Source organism: Cheilinus undulatus, linkage group 5 (assembly GCF_018320785.1).
Source record: "Cheilinus undulatus linkage group 5, ASM1832078v1, whole genome shotgun sequence".
NCBI lineage: Eukaryota > Metazoa > Chordata > Actinopteri > Labriformes > Labridae > Cheilinus > Cheilinus undulatus.
The window spans coordinates 36,693,802-36,716,383 of record NC_054869.1 but is presented as its reverse complement, the minus strand read 5'-3'; the positions used below and the strand labels follow the sequence as shown (position 1 = coordinate 36,716,383).

Below are 22,582 nucleotides of genomic sequence, written 5' to 3'. Positions count from 1 at the left end.
AAGGGAGACAAGTTGGAACAGTGGTGAACCTTCCTAGGAGTGGCTGGCATACCAAAATAACTTCAAGAGTGCAACAAAGACTCATCCAGGAAGTCACAAAAGAACCCAGAACATCATCTAAAGACCTGCAGGCCTCACTTGACTCAGTTATGGTCAGTTATGGTTTATGCTTCACCATTAAGAAAGAGACTGGGCAAAAATGGCATCCATGGGAGAGTTCCACGGCCAAAACCACTGCTGACAAAAAAGAACACAAAGGCTCATCTCACATCTGACAAAAAAACATCTTGATGATCCCAAAGACTTCTGGGAAAATATTCTCTGAACCAAGGAGGTAAAGGTTTAACTTTCTGGAAGGAGACATGTGGTGTAAAATGTGCATAACATTTCCTAAAAAGAACATCATAGTGGTAGTGTGATGATCTGGGGCTGCTTTACTGTTTCAGGACCTGGACAACTTGCTGGAAGCATGAATTCTGCTCTCTTCCAAAAATCCTGAAGGAGAATGTCTGGCCATCGATTCGTGACCTCAAGCTCAAGCGCAGTTGGGTTATGCAGCAGGACAATGATCTGAAACACACCAGCAAATCCACCTCTGAATGGCTTAAAAAATAATGACGGTTTTGGAGTGGTCTAGTCAAATCCAGACATAAATCCAATTGATATGCTTTGGCATGACCTTCAACAGACCGTTCATGCTCGAAAACCCTCCAGTGTGGCTGAATTAAAACAATTCTGCAAAGAGGAGTGGGCCAAAATTCCTCCACAGTGATTTGAAAGACTCATTGCCAGCTTGCTTGCAGTTGTTGATGCCAACCAGTTATGAGGTTTCAGGGGACATTTACTATTCACGTAGGGCCAAGTAGGTTTGGCACATGACTTTTTTTTCCCTTAATAAATAAAGGCTGCATTTTGTATTAACTTGAGTTTTTTCTGTCTAATTTTAAAATTTGAAACTTTTTGATCTGTTTCCCCAACATACAGCTAGTGTAATAGCATACAGCTCTTTATAGAGTGTAGATGTTTTTGTGCATTTTATATGGTGCTTTTGGCTTTAAAGAAGGAAAACAGTTATCATGAGATGGTCGGGATTGCAAGAAAAGCTGTTTGCTGCAAATGGTCACCATAGACCCTACATGCTCTCTGCTTCTCTGTAAATATTTCCTCAACTGCTTTTAAAAAACAGCAGGAAAGGGGAAAGAAAAGTGGGTCTGGATGGTGAATTCACACCCTTTTCCCTAAATCACTGCAAATCTAAGGTTTAGAAAACTTGAATCATTTACCTGGTCCCAGGAAAAGTTGCTTAATCTTGTAATATATTCTTTTCAATTATTATTATGTATTGGAGGTTGTGAATTTTGACTGTAATACAGTGTTTTGTAAAGATGTAGCAGCATAAATGTGAAGCAGCAGACAGTAACAGCAGATGGTAGATGGTTGGAGGTAGGAGCAGATGAATGGGGAGGAAGGCAACAGGTGGGTGACTCTTTCAGGTTAATGGCAGAAGCAGCTGAAAGGAAAAAAAACAGCAAAGGGAAGGAAAGTAGAGGTAGGGACTTTAAGAAAAGATTTTCGGTGCTAAAGTACCTTCATAGACTGATCACAAGCAGGGGCCAGATATGGTGAAATGAGAGATTGTTAGATGAACGAGGCCAGCATTGGCTATTTAGGAGTGGAATCACAACGTTAACTCCAAAATATCAATACTGTTGGGATGAGTATTGATAGCACAAAGTCCAACATGAAACAATTTAGATTCAGTTTAAAGGCCTGTATATATTAAAGATATAATAAGCTTATTTGATACACACTCGCCAGTCACTCTATTAAGTACACCTTGTTAGGACAGGGCTGAAAGGCCATTCGTCTTCAGAAGTGCCTCATTTCTTCATGGCACAGTTCACCAAGATCCTGGAACCATTTTTAGAGATTTTAGTATTGTATTTGGTATTATATTGGCATGTTAGCATCATGCAATTGCTGCAAATTTGTTGACTGCACATCCATGATATAAATCTCCTGTTTCACCACATCCCAAAGATCCCCTGTTGGAGTGAGGTCTGGTGACTTGTGGGGTTCAGGTCATGTTAAAAGAAACATGGATGGGATGGTTTGCATTATCCTACTGGACATAGCCATCAAACGTTGGATATACTATGGTCATAAAGAGATGGACATGGTCAGCCATAACACACATGCAGGCTATGACAGTAAATGATACTCTAAGTGTGCTGAGAAAGTTTCTCACCGTTACATCACCAATAGCAGCCTGAACTGCTAATACAAAGCAGGATAGATCCATGTTTTATGATGTTTTACTCCAAATTCTGACCCGACAGTTTGAATGTTGCAGCAGAAATCGAACTATTTACAAGCATTGATTTTGGGTTACCCTTATCATGACGTTTTTTTTTTTTTTTTTTTTTGCAAACAGCGTCAAATGAACTCACTCAACATCTTATGTACATCAGCAAACAGCAGATAGCTAAAAGGCAGTGATAAGCTGGCAACTGCAGTATAACCGTACGCAACTGAAGAGCCAACTGTTTGTTATTTTACTGTTCTGGATACTTGATTTTTTTCTAATAAAAATACCTAACTTCAGCTTGCCGTAGTTTCTGTTAAAGCTTTTTTGTTTCAGCATTTTTCTGCAGTATTATGTCAGCTGAATAAATAGATACATAAAGAAACAGCTGGATGATTTTGAGCATTTTCATATCTGACATCTTATGCAACAGGTTTCACTTTCCAAATTTGATGTTGTTTTTAATCCATTTCATTTCTGCAGAGGTTAGACATTTCTCATGGAAAACGTGTGCTAACTGCATCTTGCATGCAAAACAAGCCTTTGCATTAAAGTCAAATTTACTTTGAGAACTAACTTTGCATTCTTGACATAGCCTCTGGCTTTTTAGACTGTTATCCCTCACATCCTTGTGTAGGTAATCTGCAGAGATCTGTGTATTCCTCCTCGTCTTTCTTTGCTCAGTGTACAGAGCTGCTTCGGGTATGGGAGGTCGCTATAGACTTGGTGGCGGAGAGATGACCTGGTTTTGGGGGGCTTCCTCCTCACCACAGGGGGTCCCTGCTGAGAGGGGGCCTAATCCAGCTAATCCTTTCTCTGCACACACACTCACAACGACATAAGCACACACACAAAGATGTGTTGAACGTACATACAGTATATATGTACACATGCAAACAAATAGATGAATCCTTTTGCATCTTAAAACATATTTGATTATTGTCTGTATGCTCTGGGTAAATATTCACTGCCAGCTTTAGTCTGAGTAAGTGGGAGGTGTGCGTTTTGTTTGCATAGTTTGTGCACAGCGTGCATGTTTTATCACCAGCGTCAGAGTTGTAGGAGTTGTTTGCCGCTTCTCGTGCATGTTTTCCTTGAAAGTGCGGGATGCTTCCGTTGTCAGGCGTCAGAGATGTGGGGGCTACGCTGTTGTGTGTTGCATGGAAAAGAGAGAAAGTTGGCAAAGGGGAAAAGGGGGGTGGGCTGGCTTTGACAGAGGGGCTGGGCTGATTGCCATCATGATCTGGCCAATCACAGAGTAGAGCTGAATAGAGCAAAGGAAGAAAAAATGAGAGTATAAAGAGGAGGGGGAGTTTAAGACTGAAAGGAGGCAGGGGGGTGATGTCAGTTCCTTAGAAACCTACTTTCTCTCCCTTCGTCCCCACAGCCCCCCGTTCCCCTACTTTGAGAATAGGGGGGACCAGGGGTTAATGTTATGCAACACGCTGAATACCCGCACTGAGCGCTCCAATACAGTGACACACATACGACTGCTTCTCTTCTTCTTCTCTTTTCTTCTCTGTTTTATTTTTCTGCTCCTCTGTGGAGGTCTATTTTTTGCTTAGTTAGATGGTGTTTTTGACTACTCACCAAGCAGAAGTGAAGCTTATCCAAGTAGTGAAACACTCTTACCAGAATTTAAGACTTTGATGTGAGACTAGTAAAAATCTAACTATATTGTTACCTGTTTCATTTCTACAGCAACTAAAATCCTATGCATCTGTTTCCTTTACTTGTTTTAATAACCAAAATTGCAGGAAACTCCAGCATACTGCCTAAATTGCACATGCACATTTGCATTTCTTTGGTGGTAAAAAGTTGCTGATACATTTGTGCAGCTTAGACAGTCTCCGCCTCTGTTTTTCTATCTGTCTCAAAGACACAAACATAATTTTTTGCATCTTGCAGCTGCATAGGGTTTAAAAAAATCTGACTGCAGATCTGTTTTTGTTTGTTTTTTTTACATTTTTATGTTGTTGATAATTAAAATCAAGACAACTGTCTTACTCAAGACATGTGGAATCAAAAAGTATTAACATTGTTGACACCCTTAACTCACATCCAGGTAAATCACATAGAGCACATAGTTTACATGACAAGTTGTGTTTTATGAAAAGTGTGTGAATTAAGATTCGGCTGCTAGAGGGCAGTGCTGACATGATGTACTCAATTATTCCATTAGGACCAAAGGGAACCTCCTATGATTTCATCTTTATGTTTCTGGATGATTTGGGAGCAAGTTAAGCTTTGTTGGGAGAGCATGCGCCAACAAACAGACACTACAGTCCTCACTGAAGGGTCACAGGATAGACTCCTGATCCTGGAACATCTTTGGTGCACATCTTTTCCCACTCTGTTGCCCTGTATGTTCTGTCTCACTTCAGTTGTCAGTAACAAAGGCAAAAAGCCAAAAAAATAATCAAAAAGCAATAACAAAACATTTATAGATAATTATTTTGCTCATAAAATGTCATTAAAAAAGTGGTACATGCCAGAGTTGGATGCCAGAGCCCATGCAGACATGTCTTCATAGCTTTCTTTTAAATGTCAAGTTAACCAGTGGAATATATCACATTACTGTCTTTAAGAGAGAAAACAAGCAACATTTTATATTGTCAAAAGTAAGGATGCACAGATGCACCAGTCTAAAATTGGTATCGGCTGATATCGTCCCCTTTGACCAACATCAGCCATCGGCAATTAATGTGGGCATGAACAGATATCAGTTGCAGAAGTTTGTGTCCAGTTAATACTGAAGAAAAGATATTAGGGATGCACATTTAAAGCAAACTGCCATCTGAAGTCACTCACAATAATTCAATCAAAATATTGATTGGCTTGTGTTAGGTCTCAGCAATATGGCCTAAATATCATATTATTGTGTTTTTCTTGCTCTTTACAGTAACATTAATGTATCACAGTTGAAAAAATAAAGAGATATTTTATTTCTTTGTAACTGCTTCAGTACTTGTAAGTTTCACTTCTGTAGTGCTGAAGTTTATCAAAGTGCTTTTAACTAAGCCATATTTTATATTGGGGGCGTTCACAATAAAAGCAGTTGCGAAATAATAACCACAGACTTTTAATATGAAAGAACTGACAGAAGTAGCGTGTTTATCATTAGTTTACTTCGCTTGGACGGCGGTACTGGCAACTAGAAGTAACTACAGTATTTACAGCTGCATCTCTGACTTCGTTTGATGCCAAAGCTCACTCCTTGGACTCAACATGGACTTACACCAAGAGAGTTACAAGTTTGAGCACACCTTTTAACAGTGGTTTAAGCCGAATCACTGCAGTGCTGGGCGTAAACCAAACCAAGACGACCAAGCTTGTGTGAAAGCCCCAGACAGGCTGACAGATGTGGGGGGCAAAGTGAACACAATCGCTCTGCTGCTTTTATTGCAGGCATCAAACCTGGGGAGGAAAAATGACAGGTTTTACAGTATTGCATGTTAAGTACAGCGGCATGAGTGAGTGATGTTCAGGTAGTTACCCAGCTGCCTGTAATGCTGGAGCAGAACATGATGATGACTGGGCTCAGACTGAGCTGTTTTCTGTCACTTTGTTAGACCAGTGGTGGCATCCGATATACCTCACGTGAAACAAATGCTTTCTTTCTTTTTTGTTTTTAATGGTAGGTACTAAACACTTTGTGGATGCACTAAAGCCACTGTCTCCTAGTAGTACCACATTACAGCTCAGCATTGTTTAAAATGATGGAAAAAGGTATTTAAGATAAGATCAAAGTCATGTGAACATTTAGAAATTTTAAGAATATATGACTGTTTAAATATCCTAAAGTCATGATGATTAATTCAAGCTAAATGAAATCCAAGAACAAAAGTTGACTTTGAAGTTGATTTGTAGACAGCGAGAAGAGTGATGTGTGAATAATCAGGCAGGAGAGAAAAAGGAAATGAGTAAGCAACGAGGTGTTATGGGACGCCTTTGAAAGTTGGTGACACTTTGTTTTAGGTCACAGCAGCTGAGCCCGGAGCGAGACACCTCCAAGATATCAACACATGCCGGGGTCAACCAGTTTTCTTAGCAGAAAGAATATGGGAATATGTGTCATTGAAGAAACACAGCTGTGTGTACACACTCACACATGCTCGCTCACACACATTTTCCTGGTCCAGCTGGGGTGTTAATTTCACCCCGAGGCTGTGTGAGTGTTGACCCCAAAACGCTGTAACCTCGTGAAGTGTGGAATTCTCTAAGCCTGAGGCCGTGATGTGCTGTTTCCTGTAGAGAGAGCGAGTACATTCCTTCGACTTGTCCCGCTCCTTGCTGCTTGCTGTAAACTCAGGGTCTTTGGGTGGCAGTCCATGACTTGGAATGTGTTCAAAACAGACAGTGACTTTTAGCAAACGTCCTTTTTCATCATGTCCTTTCCTTGCAAATAATAAAAATATACAAAATAGACTGTTCTTTCTCCAAACCAATGCTCCCATTTTCCCTATTCGTGGTGCGTGTCGTCCAGGCTTCAGGCTGAGTTTCCCTCGGAGCGTTGAGTGTACCAGACAAGTCGACTTGTTAGTGCTCTGTCAGCGTGCGTCGGGTCTAAATCAGTTCCATGCGCGCTGTTTTGAAGGCAGCGCTGGTGTAACGTAGCCGTGTAGCAGTGCAAAGCATGTCGCTCCGGTTAGCGTGGGCCTGCTATTAATGATGAGTATTATAAACATGCTTTCAGACAGGATCAGATGGGAATGCTGTTTGGGTCCAGAAAAAAAGAAATCAAGTGTGTTTTCTCTAATGCCCCAAGACATGGCCCCCTCCCTCCCGGTTCCATTGGTCTGACTGGGTGGTCCGGCTCAACAGAACAGGCATGCTTATGTTCAACTTTAATGCTATTACAATGGGCTGAAAATATTCAATCTATGCCTGCTGTTGCACGAATTGAGTGGAATTGCTAAATTGGATTAGAGCGTAATAAAATGTTACAGATTTTTCACACAGCCGGCTCTCTGACTGGGTTTTTTTTTTTCTCATTTGTTTGTGTGTGAGTGCATGAGCGAAAAAAGAGCAGCTTTCACCAGAGCACTCAGTCACTGATGATGGAGGAGCTCAAATGCTTTGCTTGTAAATCAGACACAGATACGCTCAGCAGCAACATGCATGCAGACACAAAACTCCAGCTGAAATGCATGCTACACTTGTAAACAAACAAAAAGGCTTTTTTGGTTTTTACTGATAAAAATCATGGTTCAAAGAATGCATAAATTCAATCAGACATTTCTGGACTTTCCTAGGGAAGTTATGAGACTTCACTGATGCTTGCATGCCTGTAATTGCCTGCATTTGTTAGTGTGTTTGTGATAGAGACTCTGCCAGACTCGCCTTGGCTGTGCTGGGGTGGAGCAGGGCAGCTAAACGACCTGAAAGGCTGCTTTTGTAGGCAGGGCTAGCTCAGAGCTCAGAGCGCACGCACAGGGCTTAGTCCCACCACGATACTGGGAGCAAAGCCTGGAAGAGAGAGAGCCTCTAGCTCTCTCTTCATCAAACACACACGCTGTCACAAAAACACACACACATATGCAGTTATCATGGCCTGGCGTTAGCAAATGAAAGCAGAAACGTTCAGCTGTGTTTGTGAGATGTGGATTAGTTGGAGTGATGTTTCTCTTCTGGATTGAGTTGGGAAGTTTTGCTTTTCTGAGTTACAAGCTGACTTCTTTTTCTTAAAGATGCATATCTGATAAAATGAATGCCCTGATGAGCTGAGTGTCTGTTTCAGAGAGGGTCAGTGCTACAGTTAACAGGCATTTTAGCTCATGATGTGATGTATTTGAGTTAGTGTGTGTAACGTCATCAATCAGTTTTGTAAAGAAATGTGTAAGCACTCTATGTTTATTTAGGGCCCATTATTTTCAGGTTTAAAATGCATCTTTAAAAAAAAAAAAAGTAGGCTCATAAGCCTCAAATTATTAATATTTGATAGGATTAAGATGTCAGTTGTGCATCAAAGCCTTAACTTTAAGGACCACAATTAAAGTCTTAAGGGTTCACTCACAGAAGGCCTAGGTGCCAAAACATGAATGCCCCAATCCCCCACTGATCTGCACAATTAATCACAATCACAATGGCAGACAGCGCAATTACATAATCACATAAAAGGCTGCAATTATTTTTGTATTAAGTGGTACTTGAAAGTGTACAAAAAATGCCTGCAGAAAGTTTTACAACAGTGCCACTACTGCTCTTTATAGAAGAACCTTTATTTTCAAAAAAATGAAAAACCTTTTTGTTTTTGAAGTTATTTTGCAGCAGTTCTGTAAAAGCAATGTTTTTTTAATGCTTTTTTACTTAACGTTTGTATGTTTTGAGTTGAGAAATACACTTCAAAACTAACTTTCTATAGATTTTTCTTGATAACTCAGCAAGTAGACTCATGATACCATTTCTGTATTATATCATAATTGAAAATCGCAATTGCACTTTATTACCAAATCGTGCAGCACTAGTCTGCACTTGTGTTGCTCAAGGCACAATTATGCCTGACACTTTGTGTATACATCATGACATGATAATACAACACATGCATTGCTTTGCTGATGAGAAACACAGTCTCAAAGCCAGCACAATGGAGAACAAAGCAAAGAACATTTGACTGAAGTTGTGGCTTATTTTAAATTCTTTAGTTTAGTTCTGGCCTCTTAATACTAGGGTTGGGTATCATCTGTTTTTTGTTGTTGTTTCTTTTTTCCAATACCAGTGCTAAATTGATACTTTTTAAGTTGTGCTGAGGCCTAAACCAAGCCTGAATCAGTACTTTAAAGAGAAAAAATTGTGATAATTTGGTGGACGAATAACTTAGTGTAGCTGTGTCCTTGGTAAGGACACATGGACAGAACAAAGTCATTTCTCCAGACAACAAAAGAAGTCCATGCTCAGCTGAAAAACACACAACTTTGCATAGATCACATAACATGCTGTTTCATTTAGAGTTTGCATTGGGTTGGCTTGGGTACTAAAGTGATGTAATGAAATCTGTCATGTAATTCGGTATGGTAGGTATCAGATGTGTTGGCACCAGCACCATGTTGGTACCAGGTTTCGATACCCATCCTATTTACTACTCCTTAGTGACCATTGGGACGATACAATCAATGAATTACAGGTTATGTACAGTATGTTACAATGTCATTTAGCAGATGCAACGTACATTTGGGACAGATGTTCCTGATGTTAAAGATCTTGCCGAAGGGGCACTGGATATTCATTGTGCCCTGACTGGGATTCAAACCCCCACTCTCCTGTAAAAAAGCCAGCAAAGTAAACCACTGATCTATCAAGCCTCCACTATCTCTCTCACTGGGTAGAATGTACTTTGGCACAGCACAGATTGCCAAGTGTGAATTTTGCAGAACAACCATGGGCTCTTAACTTCTCTTGCTTAACAAACTAAACATAATTTAGTTCAATGTAGATTAGATATTTATGCAGTTCAATGCTTTATTTTCTCTCTAAATTATCAGTGTTTCTGTACCGAAATGTTGCCATACTACTGTATTTGTGCATTTTTTTCCATTATTGAAATCAAGAATTGACCCAATGATGGGAGCATTTTACATTGTTTCTGTTTGTGTGGCTTGGAAAAAGTTATCGATATAGTTTGGATGTTTGCTTGTATAGTATTGACATTTAAAATTCTATTATTGTGACAGCCCTATGGAGACCCAAAATGAAATCAGTTTACACCTCCTTTTTAGGAGTACTTTTAGGAAGATCATTCAAGGTGAAAATAATGAGCCTTAAATTGTCTAAGTTTTGATATTGTTCACAAAATAAAACTGCATAGTAAGAGTATGTCTGGATATTTGCAGATGTTTAATGAAATCTACTTCTCTTTCAGTTGGTGGGCGTGTGAACCAGGAGCTGAAGTACACACGGCAGAAGATAGGCGAGGAGGCCATGTTTAACCCTCAGCTGATGATCCAGACGCCGCGGGAGGAAGGAGCAAATGTTTTAACGGTGGAGGCGCTCCTGCAGCACCTGGATTCAGCTCTGAGAGCCAGCAGAGTTCATGTTTACCTTTATAATAGGTAACTTACTTCCTCATGTCCATATTTTCTGTTTTACAGCCATGCCCCTTTTGCATTTAGAGTTGTAGGCACCATTGTTCCTGGAAAGAACACCTTTTGGTCCACATAAAGACACATTTTTACCTCAGAGGGCAGTTTAACAACATAATCAATAAACAACACATCAGTCACAGCCCTGCTACAGATATATAAGGCTTAAATGTAGATTTTTGACATTTCTTCACAGAGTTGTGTTGATCATTCTGACAGTATCTTATGTTACATTGCATCGTTTTTAATAATCTGACATGTTTTTTTTTGCTGCTTCCATCTAAATGTGTGCAGTATGTAAAATCATATTATTGGATTGAAGATGGCTCTTAGCTAAAATAGATGCACTTATTCCTCTGAGAGGAAATTTCCCTTGTTTAAAAAAAGGATACAGCCCATTCAGTATGTTTACATGCATACAGTAGTTAGGTCACTCTGAGGATATAGCTGAATCAAGCATTCAAATGGATTACTGTCCTTGACCCAGGAGACATGCACAGTGGGAAGATAGACTTCTTAACAGGAGCGTGTCTACCTCATTACCTCAGCTACAGTAAATTGCAGTTATACCCTCTTTAGCTGGTTACTGCCGACCTTCTTCCTGTTGACTTTTTTCCTGTTGACCTTCTTCCTGTTGACCCTCTTCCTGTTGACTTTCTTTCTGTTGACCTTCTTCCTGCTGACCCTCTTCCTGTTGACTTTCTTCCTGTTGACCTTCTTCCTGCTGACCCTCTTCCTGTTGACCTTCTTCCTGTTGACCTTCTTCCTGTTGACCTTCTTCCTGTTGACCGTCGTCTTGTTGACATTCCTGCCGCAACCAGTTTGCTGCTGGTTGTATTTGAAATGTTCAAACAATAGACAAACTTTACAGCTCTGTACATTTTTTACATTATGCTTTACTTCTGGTTCAAATTAGAGGAGCACTAACCTCTAGCTTATAACGATATCCGAAGGCAGACAACAACATGACTCATGGTACTTCTAGCATTTATGCTGTTCAATTTCCATTTCAAAGCCACAGAGACTGTGAGGCATGTGCAGAATGCCTAGTCCAGTCTGGTCTTTTTTAGCTTCAGTGCGTAAAAAAGTATTAAGCCCCTTGGATATTTCACCATTTTATTGATTTTATAAATCAATCACGGACAGTTTTTTTTTTTTTTACAAGAATAATCACAAAAAATTGAATGTCAAAGTGAAAGCATCTAAAGGTGTTAGCAAAGTATGTAAAGCCTATAAAGTAACTGACCTAACTCAACAGATGTCCAGTCAATTGGTGCTAGTTTTCTCACAATGAGTGTTCACTTTAGTGCAGTGAATGCGTCTCAATTGTCTGTAGTGTAGAGACACCTGTGTCTGGAAGGTCCAGTCACTGGTAAATCATTATTCCTGGCTACCATTACACCATGAAGACAATAGAACACTCCATGCAACTCAGAGAAAGGGTGAAGAAAAAGTGTAAGTCGGGGGACAGAAACAGAAAAATTCCAAGGCACTGATCATGCCCCGGAGTTCAATTAAACCCATCATCATGAAATGCAAGGAATATGGCACATGTGTAAATCTGCATAGATCAGCCGTCCTCACAAACTGAGTGACCGTTTAAGAAGGAGACTAGTGATAGAGACCTCCAAGACACCCTTGACTACTCTGAAGGAGTTACAAGCTTCAGCAGCTGAGATGGGATTTTGTATACAACAACTGTTTCCTTGGTTTTTCAACAGTCAAAGCTTTATGGGAGAGTGGCAAAGAGAAAGCAACGTTGAACGTTAAATCTGGTCTAGAGTTCACCAAAAGGCATGTGGAACACTCCATGATCAAGTGGAAGAAGGTTCTTCAGTCTGATGAGAGCAAAATGGTGCTTTTTGGACATCGGATAAGACGCTAAGTTTGGCTGACACCAAATACTGCATGTCACCAAGAGCACACTACCCCCTCTGTGAAGCACAGTGGTGGCAGCATCATCCGTGGGGATCCTTCTCAGCAGCCGGTCCCGGAAGGCTTGTAAAGGTAGAGGGTAAAATTAATGCAGCACAATGTAGGAAAACCGGGAGGACAATCTTATTAAGTCTGCAAGAGAACTACAGCTTGGGAGAAGATTTATTTTCAGGTAAGACAATGACCTGAAGCATACAGCCAAAGCTATACAGAAATGGTTTAAAGACGAAAAGGTGAATGTCCTGGAGTGGCCGAGCCGAAGCCCAGACCTCAATCCTGTATTTAGAGAACCCAATAGAGAATTTGTGGCTGAACATGAAAGGGCTGTTCATGCCAGCCCCCCTATGCAACCTGACAAACCTTAAGCAGTTTTGCAAAGAAGATTGGAGTAAAATTGCAGTGTCCAGATGTGAAAGCCCAACTCAGCCTTATCCACACAGACTCAGTGCTGTGATTGCAGCCAAAAGTGCATCTGCTAAATACTGACTTGAAAGGGGTGAATATTTATGCCATCACGTATTTTACCTTACATGTTTTATTTAATTAACATTACGTTGTAGATATCTGCTTTCACTTTGACATTAAATAGTTTATTGTTATTTTTATTTTGGTCAAAAAACTAATTATACTGACCATGATTGATTTGTAAAATCATTAAAGGGGTAAAACATCCAAGGGACTGAATACTTTTCATAGGCACTGTACATGCAAGTGAAAGTTTATCTCCACCTGCGTTATCTTGGTGTGTTTATTTGACTTAGAGATGATACATTTGGTACAAATTCAGTGGCATGTACATGTTTACATGCATTTTTAAAGTCTGGTATTAGTTGGACTATCACAATAATTAGGCTGTTTCTAACGGCATGTGAACGTACTGACTGAAACTTGATAAACTTTTTTATTCTCTTTTTCAGACAATGGAAATTAGAACACTTATGCTACAAATCAGGAGAACTAGTCACAGAAACTCATTTTATGAATCAGGTAAGATGCAAACATTTTTTATGTGTATTCTGGCCTTTTGACATGTAAGACTATCTGTATCTTTCTTCCTCTGGTGATTTTTTTTTTCTTTATCTCCTTCCTGTTGTCAATGTGTGTCATCCATGTTTTGTTCTGGGTCTGTTTTTGTTCAATTAGATCATCGAAAAGCTACATCCCTGCCTCATCATCACCCCTTTGGACTGTTTCTGGGAGGGAGCCAAGCTCCAGTCAGGAATGGTCTATCTCCCGTAAGTACACCAAATTCCTTTTTGACTTGACTGAATCTGTGTTTTATGATGTGTTTCTCCATTGATAACAAGCCAAAAGAAGCTTCCACATTACTGACCAGACCAATCTCTTTTAAGCTTACGTGATCAAATATAAAAAACGCACTAGGGCAAAGAAAGGCCTTTCCTCATGATGCAAACTGATAAAAATGCACTTTAGGGATAACAAGAGCTTGGCCGCTAGGCTAGAAGTAACAATATTACAAAATAAATACAGATTGTTTTAAGGCAGAGAGACTGAGAATGTGTAGATTTGCTCCTTGTTTTTACCTCCTTTTGTAGAGGCTGCCCAAACATGCTCAGTCCATCTAAAGAGACACCCGAGAGAAACAAGAGTGTGTGCATGTGTGTGCGTCCTTAACTCGTCCCCTCTGAAGGCTCTATTGTAGTGGTTGCTGGCATGCGTATCGCTGGCGATAGTTTCTCTCCAGCCCTGGGCCTCACACCATTGTCTGGCCCTTCTGTTGCTAATGGCCTGCTGCTACAGTAATACTCAGCAGACCTTTACCTCTGCAGGAGCGTGTGTGCATGCACAAACTCTGTGTGTCATTACCATCGGTGCATATGGTTTTTATTTTTCCTTCCCAAATGTGTGAAAGTGCATCACCTTGAGTTGTGTCACCAGGCTTTGTGAATGTGTGTGTGTCGATCTTCGGTGGTAAATAAGGTTTTTACTATGTTCTGGTTGGGAGGCTGAGGATAATAACCCAAGCCTGGTTAAGCACATACAATGTAGTCTGAATGACAGAGAGAGAGAGAAATTCAGAGAAAGAGAGGCTGGAATGTGTGAGGCAGAGAAGACAAGGACTGGTTAGGAGCAGGAATTCAGCACTGCACCATTGCATGATGGGAATTTGTCTTCATTTATTGTATTCTGTCATCTAGCAAGAAAAACATCATCCTCTTCATTAAAAAAATTGGCTGTTTTCAAGCATAATTTTGAGGTTAGGTCACTCCTTTAACACAGGCTCTCACTTTTTTCTGCTTGTACAGTTCTTGTCATAACTACTGTGTCATCAGAAACAATCATCCTGAAGATGTTTCAGAAAATAAAATAACATCTAAATTACAAATAAAGCCTACAAAAGGCAGGAATATTTTCAGGACAAAACCACTCATTATTTGAGTGTAAATGTTCCGTAACTGGTTTGAAAACAGATGTGATGTGGGTGTACACGACATGGAGAAAAGTATTTTGCTACACGGGTTCATTATCAAATTCAGGTGTCTCAATCAGACTCTTTGCCACAGGTGTATACAATCAAGCACCTAGCCATGTAGTCTCATTTGCAAACATTTTTGATACAAAGTGGGTCATTCTGAAGAGCTCAATGACTTCAAGCGTAGTACTGCGATGGATGGTTTGTGAAAATTTCATCCCTGCTTGATATTCCACAGTCAACTGTAGGCGATATTATTAGAAAGTGAAATCATTAAGGAAAAGCAGCAACTTAGCCATGAAGTGGAAGACCATGTAAAATCACAGAGTGGGGTCAAATTGCATAGCTTAAGAGTAAGAGTAAACACAAAAACTGTTTGGCTGGAGCTTCATAGAATTGGTTTCCATGGCCAAGCAGCCGCATTACAAGTCCGATGCTATGCGTCAGATGGACTTTGACTGGACAATGGAGTGACTAAACACACTTCTCTTGGCAATCAGATGGGCAAGTCTGAATTTGGCGCATGCTGGGAGACAGGTGCCTTCCTAACTGCGCTGTGCAAACAATGAAGTTTGGTGGAGGAGAATAATGGTAAGGGGCTGTTTTTCAGGGTTAGGGCCAGGCTTCTTTTCGCCATTGAAGGGCAATCTAAATGTGTCATCATACCAAGACTTTTTGGAAAATGCTATGCTTCCATCTTTGTGGCAACAGTTTGGTAAAGGCCCTTGTCTATTCTACTGTTCCCCAGTGCAAAAAGAAAGGACTATAAAGACATGGTTTGATGAGTTCAGTGTGGAAGAACTTGATTGGCATGTACAGAGCCCTGACTTCAACCCCATCAAGCACCTTTGGGATGAACTGGAACAGAGATTGTGAGCCAGGCCTTCTGGACAAACATTAGTGACCTCATAAATGTTCTACAGGATGAATGAGCACAAATTCCCACAGAAGCACTCCACAATCTTGTGGAAAGCCTTCCAAGAAGAGTTGAGGCTGTTATAGCTGCAAAAGGGGGACCAACTATTAGAAAAATCTCATTTTCAGGAGTGTTCTGGCCAAGACAGGCAGCACATGTGACAAAGTTTCAGACAGAGAGCAGTCATACACAGCAAACATAGTACATGATACATGGATGAACTGCATTTAAAGACACAAGATGACAGATTTCAGCAGTAAATATCTACCAAAATTACCAAATTTGTAGGTTGATCAAACCATCTGCACCCAGATGTGTCTGCCTGCAAGTCATTCATGAGACCAATTCCTTTAGCATGTCATTTCTGAAAAAGGGAGCAGCAAACTTTAACACTTTTACATTGCGTTATGGCACTATGGGAGCATGCGATGCAAAATGTGATCAAACAGTAGTTCAGAATCAGGTATGTGCTGTTCCAACATTTTACAGTGATCCCATCTTGCCCCTATATAACCTCCATCACTATTTCAGAATACCTTCTAATCAGCCTTGCTCCTGTGGCCTTTAATTGCAAGGCAAGACATTACAAGGGTGTACATCTCAAACTGGCAATATTAAAGGAGCTATACAAACAGTTGTATGGCACCTTTAAAAAGACCTCATCATGGCTAAGCTGTTTGTTTGATACTTCTATCTTTACAGAGGTAAAGACCCTCTTCAATGGACCAACTTTGACCCTAAGGAGTTCCTTGAGGACTTGCGAAAGGTGAACTTCCCTGTAGAAGGCTTCGAGGACATGTTGGAGAAGGCGGATGTTGGACACGGATACATGGATAGACCCTGCTTGAACCCTTCTGACCCTGACTGTCCTCTCACTGCGCCCAATAAGAACTCAACAAAGGTGGGCGAAAAGGATGTCAAAGGCTTAGACTTTTTAAAACGTGTTTTGAAATTATATAATTTCTGTTCCCTTAATGACTGACAGTATCAAAAGGTACTAAAGCTTTAAAAACAGCAGATCATGAGTCTATTTTCATCAAAAGTTGCTGTGAGTGATAGAAAAACTGGTATTTATTTTTACTAGAAAAACACCTAAGTTTAAAAATCTGATATCATGAAAACCCTTTAGTACTCACACATGTACAGATAAGCTTTTGTCATAGAATACCTCTGTACAAGTTTTATTTGTTTTGGTTAAATGTTGAGACTTTAGTTTGAGCCGAGCTGCTGACAGTTATTTTCTCGCCTGTTGCTTTTATTGCACCAGCCATTCGACGTGGCGCGGGCTCTAAGAGGAGGCTGCCACGGTCTGTCCAGGAAGTACATGCACTGGCAGGAGGAACTGATCGTAGGAGGGACCACCAAGAACGGCAGCGGACCCCTGCTCAGGTAACATACCCACACTTACACATACACACCCTCATAAACACTGCTGTGATCACTGCAGGGCTTATTCTGGAAAGAGTATGTGTTTTTTGTTCTTTTACGCTCTCCGGAACGGTGCGTGCATGCATGCGTGTGCACTCCGTGCTGTAAATCTTGCAGTCATTAGCAGATTCCAGTGAAATCTTAGAGCTCCAGCTGTTCCTGCTCAGCTCTGGCTGCTCTGCCTGGACACTACCTACCCATACACATGTGCACAGAATGATCTATTGCCTGGCTAGTTTGTGCAAATATACAGCGATTTGGGGTACATGGCCTTAATTCCTGCTCAAGCAGCAGGACAAAGCTTTTAGATTATGCGGTGTACCAGAGGAGACATGATATGTATGATTTTAAATGTGCAATATGTCCTCCAAGAAAGCAGCCATTACATTCACTTTTTAACAGTTTGATAGATTGTAAGATTAAGCATGCACAAAATAAAAAAAAAATCACGTTTTATTGAGTAACAAGTAAGTTAAAGCTACACAAAATATGTAGCATTCTGCTAAAAGACCACTAACTTTAATGTGAAATCATAGTTTAAGTGGTGCACGCACATGCATGCACTCACAAAGGGAAACACACACACTGATGCATTAACACACATGCTGGTAACAGAGTACAGTGGGGTGCGTTGTTTGTTTTGTGGTCGTGTTTTTTCCTGGCAAGGTTGGGTCATTAGGGTGTCTATGCGTGCCTGCCTGTGTGTGTGTTATTCAGTCGCGCTGTCCACTGGGCTGTTACTGCTGGCACTCAATTTCTACATCTTGTTTACTAACTGCCACCATTACCGTGATTATCACCATATTACAGAGATCACATTCATGAAGAGAACGACTAGCTAATGTCGACTCCTTTGGTTCATAAAATTTGACGACCTGATACCAACATAAGCTGACTCAACTGCAGTTTTCAAGCTGCAAACTGATCCAAAGTAACTTCTTAATGACTTATTAGTTGTATTTGTTTACAACCGTCGTGGTGCATGTACCAGGATGATGCATTCCTCTTTTCATTAGATACCACAACACTCTTAAAATCTGTCAGAACACGATAAGGAATCCTGTGGATTAGGACCGGATCCTTATTTTATGGGATCTGGCTCCTTCCTTTGTTGCTATAAAATCTGGGCTGTACATTTCCTGAAATAGAAACCAATTGTGCCGTACAGATTCTTTGTTCTATGTGGAAAAGAGAGATGAGATATGGATGTATCTAAATTTTATGTGTAATACTGGTTGAGTGCTGCAGTCATCTATTAAAGGGTGCAAAGGAGAGATAAAAAAGTCACAGTTTTCTAACACAGCATACCATATCACTGAGGAGAAAACCAGCAGTGGAGCTGGCTGGTTGCATTTGGGAGTTACCTGGTTTGGTTAGATAAGTAAATTAAAAAGATACATTTCTGCTGCCATATTAAGTATCAACAATTTAAAATAACCATTGCAGAAGTAAATTTAACATTTTTTTTACATTAGTTAAAAGTTATTTTACTGTTACCAGTGACATGATAAATAATGTTTTTCTAATTATTAGTTATGCTACATTTTGTTATTTTTGTCATTAATTTGGGCAAAATCAAAATAAATAGTCAGTAATTTATATCATAATTTAGCATCAGAGGAAAATAAAGTAAGCTTACCCTTCAGTATTTCTATACTTTTTCAATACCTTGTCTTTTAAAGTGATACAGTCTTGATTAGTTAAATGATACTTTTAAATAGTATCATAACTTAAAAACAAACTGCATCTTTTTCATAAGACATCTGCATCAAAAAGGAACTAATTTAGCTGAAATCACAGGCAAACACCTGAATGATCAGGGGTTGACCAATTATTGACCTGGCCAGTCATTGAGGCAGATATTTCCTGTTTTCTGCTCCTGTGTTCTGTGCCACTTCTCATGCAGATGGGACTTGGGCTAAATGTTTTATTTTTCTTAATATTTTACCTGCAATTTTACGTTTTCCTCATTAAGTACATTTTGTACATCATGATAAATGCATATCAGTTCAAAATATCTGTTATCGGTCTCATGAGCCACTGATAACCGGTATCACATCAGTTCTGATAAAGCAGTATCATCTGGTTTAGATTGCACACAAAAACAACTTTTTGTGTAAGATAAATTGTATGATACAGGGTTCATAGGCAGTTATTTTTGTTGATATAGCATAAAAAGTGTCTTCTTGTTTTCTTTTACTGTATCAAAGTTAAAAATTCTTGTGTCTTGACAATGCCAGAAAATAGAAACAAAGTTTTCGTTGGTGACTCTAATTGATATTGAGGCTTACAGGAATTTATGTAAAAAATCTATCATCGTACCCCAATTACCCGGGTGGCCCAGGTTCAAGTCTGGCCTGTGGCTCTTTCCGTGCATAGCAATTGCCGCTCTCTCATCCCTACTTTGTCTTTACATTGTGTGAAAAACAAACTTATAAAGCATTCATGATATTATTTCTATTGCCAAATAATGTTGCATTCACACCAGAGCTGTTTGGTCCCCTTTAAATTAACTCTGGTCTGTTTTCCTGGATAGTCCAGTTCCGTTACAGGAAGTGGCATAAACCGTAGTGATTTATGTCATGTGTTTAACCATGGCGTAGTCATTTTGGCTCGCCTTCTTCTTCGGTATTGATTCATTCATCTCATACAAAGAACAACATGCTGGGCAGCTCTCTGCTTCACTGACTGCTCTTAATGACACCAAAGAAAAAGCAGAAATCCCAAGACAGCATACATTTGGTAGTGTGTCATCATTAAAGTGGTAAAAACATAACAACGGAAGGAGATAGGTTTCTGGTTTTGTCTTCTTCTACACCTTCTTTTCTTCTTTAATGCTCTTTGTTTGGGACAACAGCGCCACAGACATAAAACCACTTGAAGTTATCTAGCTTCTGTGGTTCCTTCACATTGAGAAAGAGAACAAAACCACATGAATGGCAACAGTGTTGCAATTTGAGCCCTGAACTGAACCAGTGTGAAAATGACCTAAGATCAAAACAACATTGATAAAAATAATCATGGTCCAGACATTAAAGATGGTTTGAAAAATTTAAAAAAGGCTTGCACCTTATGACTGGGGTGTATTTTCAAATGTTTTTAAGAATTAAAGGCCTTTTAGCCAAGCCTTAACCTGAATTATTTTTACAAGTGTATTTTTTTTCTGGTCTTGTGTTTTCCAACCCCTTGTTTTCAAGTATTTTCTTCCATGAGCACCAGTGGTTTGAGGGATACTAGAAGGTTGCAACTCAGGGTTTTAACATTTAGTTTATTAATAAATTCACTGCCTACAAAGGCTGTAGACAACAAGTGCATCATTCAGAAGAGGAAACAATGTTCAGCGTGTTCACAGATGATGCAAATTCAGCTACAGAAATGTGCTGCAAATGGACATAGAAAAATGTTGCATTAAACAGAAACAAAAGTATTAACAGCAAGCATGCTGCAGATGCAAAAATGGTGCAAATTCAGTGACACACACATCCAGAAAATATCTGCATCAGACAAATGCTGCAGTGTCAGCACCAGATTAGTTAAAAGGAAAATTCCTCCTTCAAGATTGGCTATGTGCTGGCATGTTAAAAGGTTTTGTCTGAATTAATGCTGAAGCCAGTTTACCAATGCAAAATGGAACACAGAGATTTTGTTAATTATTTTTTGGCTGTACTATCTGTCCCTTTTTAACTTTCTATAACCCTGAAATTAGATGGGGTTTTTTTTCTTTTTGCAAGTGTTGGACTGATCCTTACAGAAACCACACATCTAGGCAAATCACAGCTTTGTAATCAGTCAATCAGGAAATAATCCACAGATTACTCAATGTGAAAATAACCCAGTATAAATATTTTAGATGACTTAACAAGTGGTTGTTTGTTAAATGTGGTGTGTGGCGAATGAAGCAGGCTTCATTGCTGTGGGCGTCTGTATTCTTGGCTCAGCAGTCACATCAGATGGAACAATACTGTGCTTATGCAGCAGGTGTGCTTAATGCTTAACACACTGTTGTTTATGATGTTTTTTTCCAACATGCTTCAGGCACTGTGTTCTTATTTATGTTTTATTTTTCCTTGAATTTACACCTTCTCTGATTGGAGACATCCTGGTTCTTTAATTAAGACTTTTTTCTTTGTGGTTTGACACTTATTCAGGCTTATTCTGTCCTTGTTCAGTTGTCACCAAAAGGTATACTTATGATGAAAAATAAACAATAAGTGGAGTGTTCAAAGCATGCCCTAGATGAACTCTTTGCCCCTGTTTCTATGGCTTACTCTTGAATAAATCAATGTTTCATTTTCTCATGTAAACATAATGTTGTCAAGGAAGACATGCACCTCACTGACCTCCTCTTTTTTCTCTCCTTCTTTCATCCAAAAATCTTTCCCTCCCTCTCACTCTGCCATCCTCCCTCTTCCCCTCCTATGCAGTGCCCAGGCCTTACAGACCATGTTCCAGCTGATGACTCCCAAGCAGATGTTTGAGCACTTTCGGGGCTACGACGATGTTTCCCACATCAACTGGAATGAGGAGAAGGCTGCAGCGATCCTGGAAGCCTGGCAGAGGAGATACTCTGAGGTAAGACGCTTAAAAAAGCAAGAAAAAAAAGACAGAAAGAGAGAGAGACTGAAAAGAGGAAAAGAAAACTACCCTAAATCCTCTGCAACCACATTGTAAATCACTGACCGGATACAGGTGAACATGGGATGGCCCCATCCAAAGCCAGGGCCCCTGATAGATCCTCAAACCACTGTTGGTGTGTGGTAAAGGGCTAAAGCTTCTCCTTTACTGCTCAGGAGAGAGGAGCAACAGGGTGAGTGAGTCTGGAATATATTAAGGGATTGCTAGATCTTTCTCTCTGTAACTCGTGCACACACACAAACATATGTAGACACACCAAAAAAGTTCACACACAATCTCTTTCCCAGCTGTGGCCCCATTGGTGGCTCATGTGTGACATCATCTGGTCTTTGTTTTGGAGGCCCTGACCTCTGTTCGATATGGCGTGAGCTTGTGTGCATGCATGTGTGCCCATTCATCTCAGGGATGACTGAAAGAAAAGAGGTGTGATCCTTTAATCCAATTAAGTGTTTTAATCAATATAAAGATACCAAATAGTGTATTCTGTGTGTGAGTCATGTCTGCAGGAATACTACAGTAAGTCCATGCATGTCACTTTGTGCCTGACACATGTGCGAGTTCACACGTGGGTGTGAGAGCGTGTGTGATCTAGTGCGTGCTTCCTAATGTGTGTCAGCCAGCATTGCTCCCCACTGAGCAGTAACTGCACCACAATGTTGAAGCCATCTGTCTGCCCGAGATAGTGAGACAGAGAGAGAGAGGGACAGAGAAAAAGAGAGAGGATGGGCCAGGTTGCTGTCTGCAAATTCTTACAAAATACCTCCTGCAATGGAGGCAGAGTTTATATCTGAGCTATGACTGGTTAAACATGTTATGTACCAGTTAAATTGTTCCAAAGATGGCTGTGTGAT

At 40.1% G+C, this 22,582-nt stretch overlaps 1 protein-coding gene across 1 annotated transcript in view; it reads left to right on the top strand.

The window, feature by feature from the left end:
- The window catches only part of ptch1 (patched 1), a 91,650-nt gene that overhangs the window by 22,747 nt on the left and 46,321 nt on the right, over positions 1-22,582 (top strand). The window contains exons 3-8 of the mRNA XM_041787833.1: positions 10,164-10,353; positions 13,236-13,305; positions 13,462-13,553; positions 16,371-16,569; positions 16,936-17,057; positions 21,521-21,668. Of these exons, the coding sequence (XP_041643767.1) occupies positions 10,164-10,353; positions 13,236-13,305; positions 13,462-13,553; positions 16,371-16,569; positions 16,936-17,057; positions 21,521-21,668 (821 nt within the window). The remainder of the gene's footprint in view (positions 1-10,163; positions 10,354-13,235; positions 13,306-13,461; positions 13,554-16,370; positions 16,570-16,935; positions 17,058-21,520; positions 21,669-22,582) is intronic.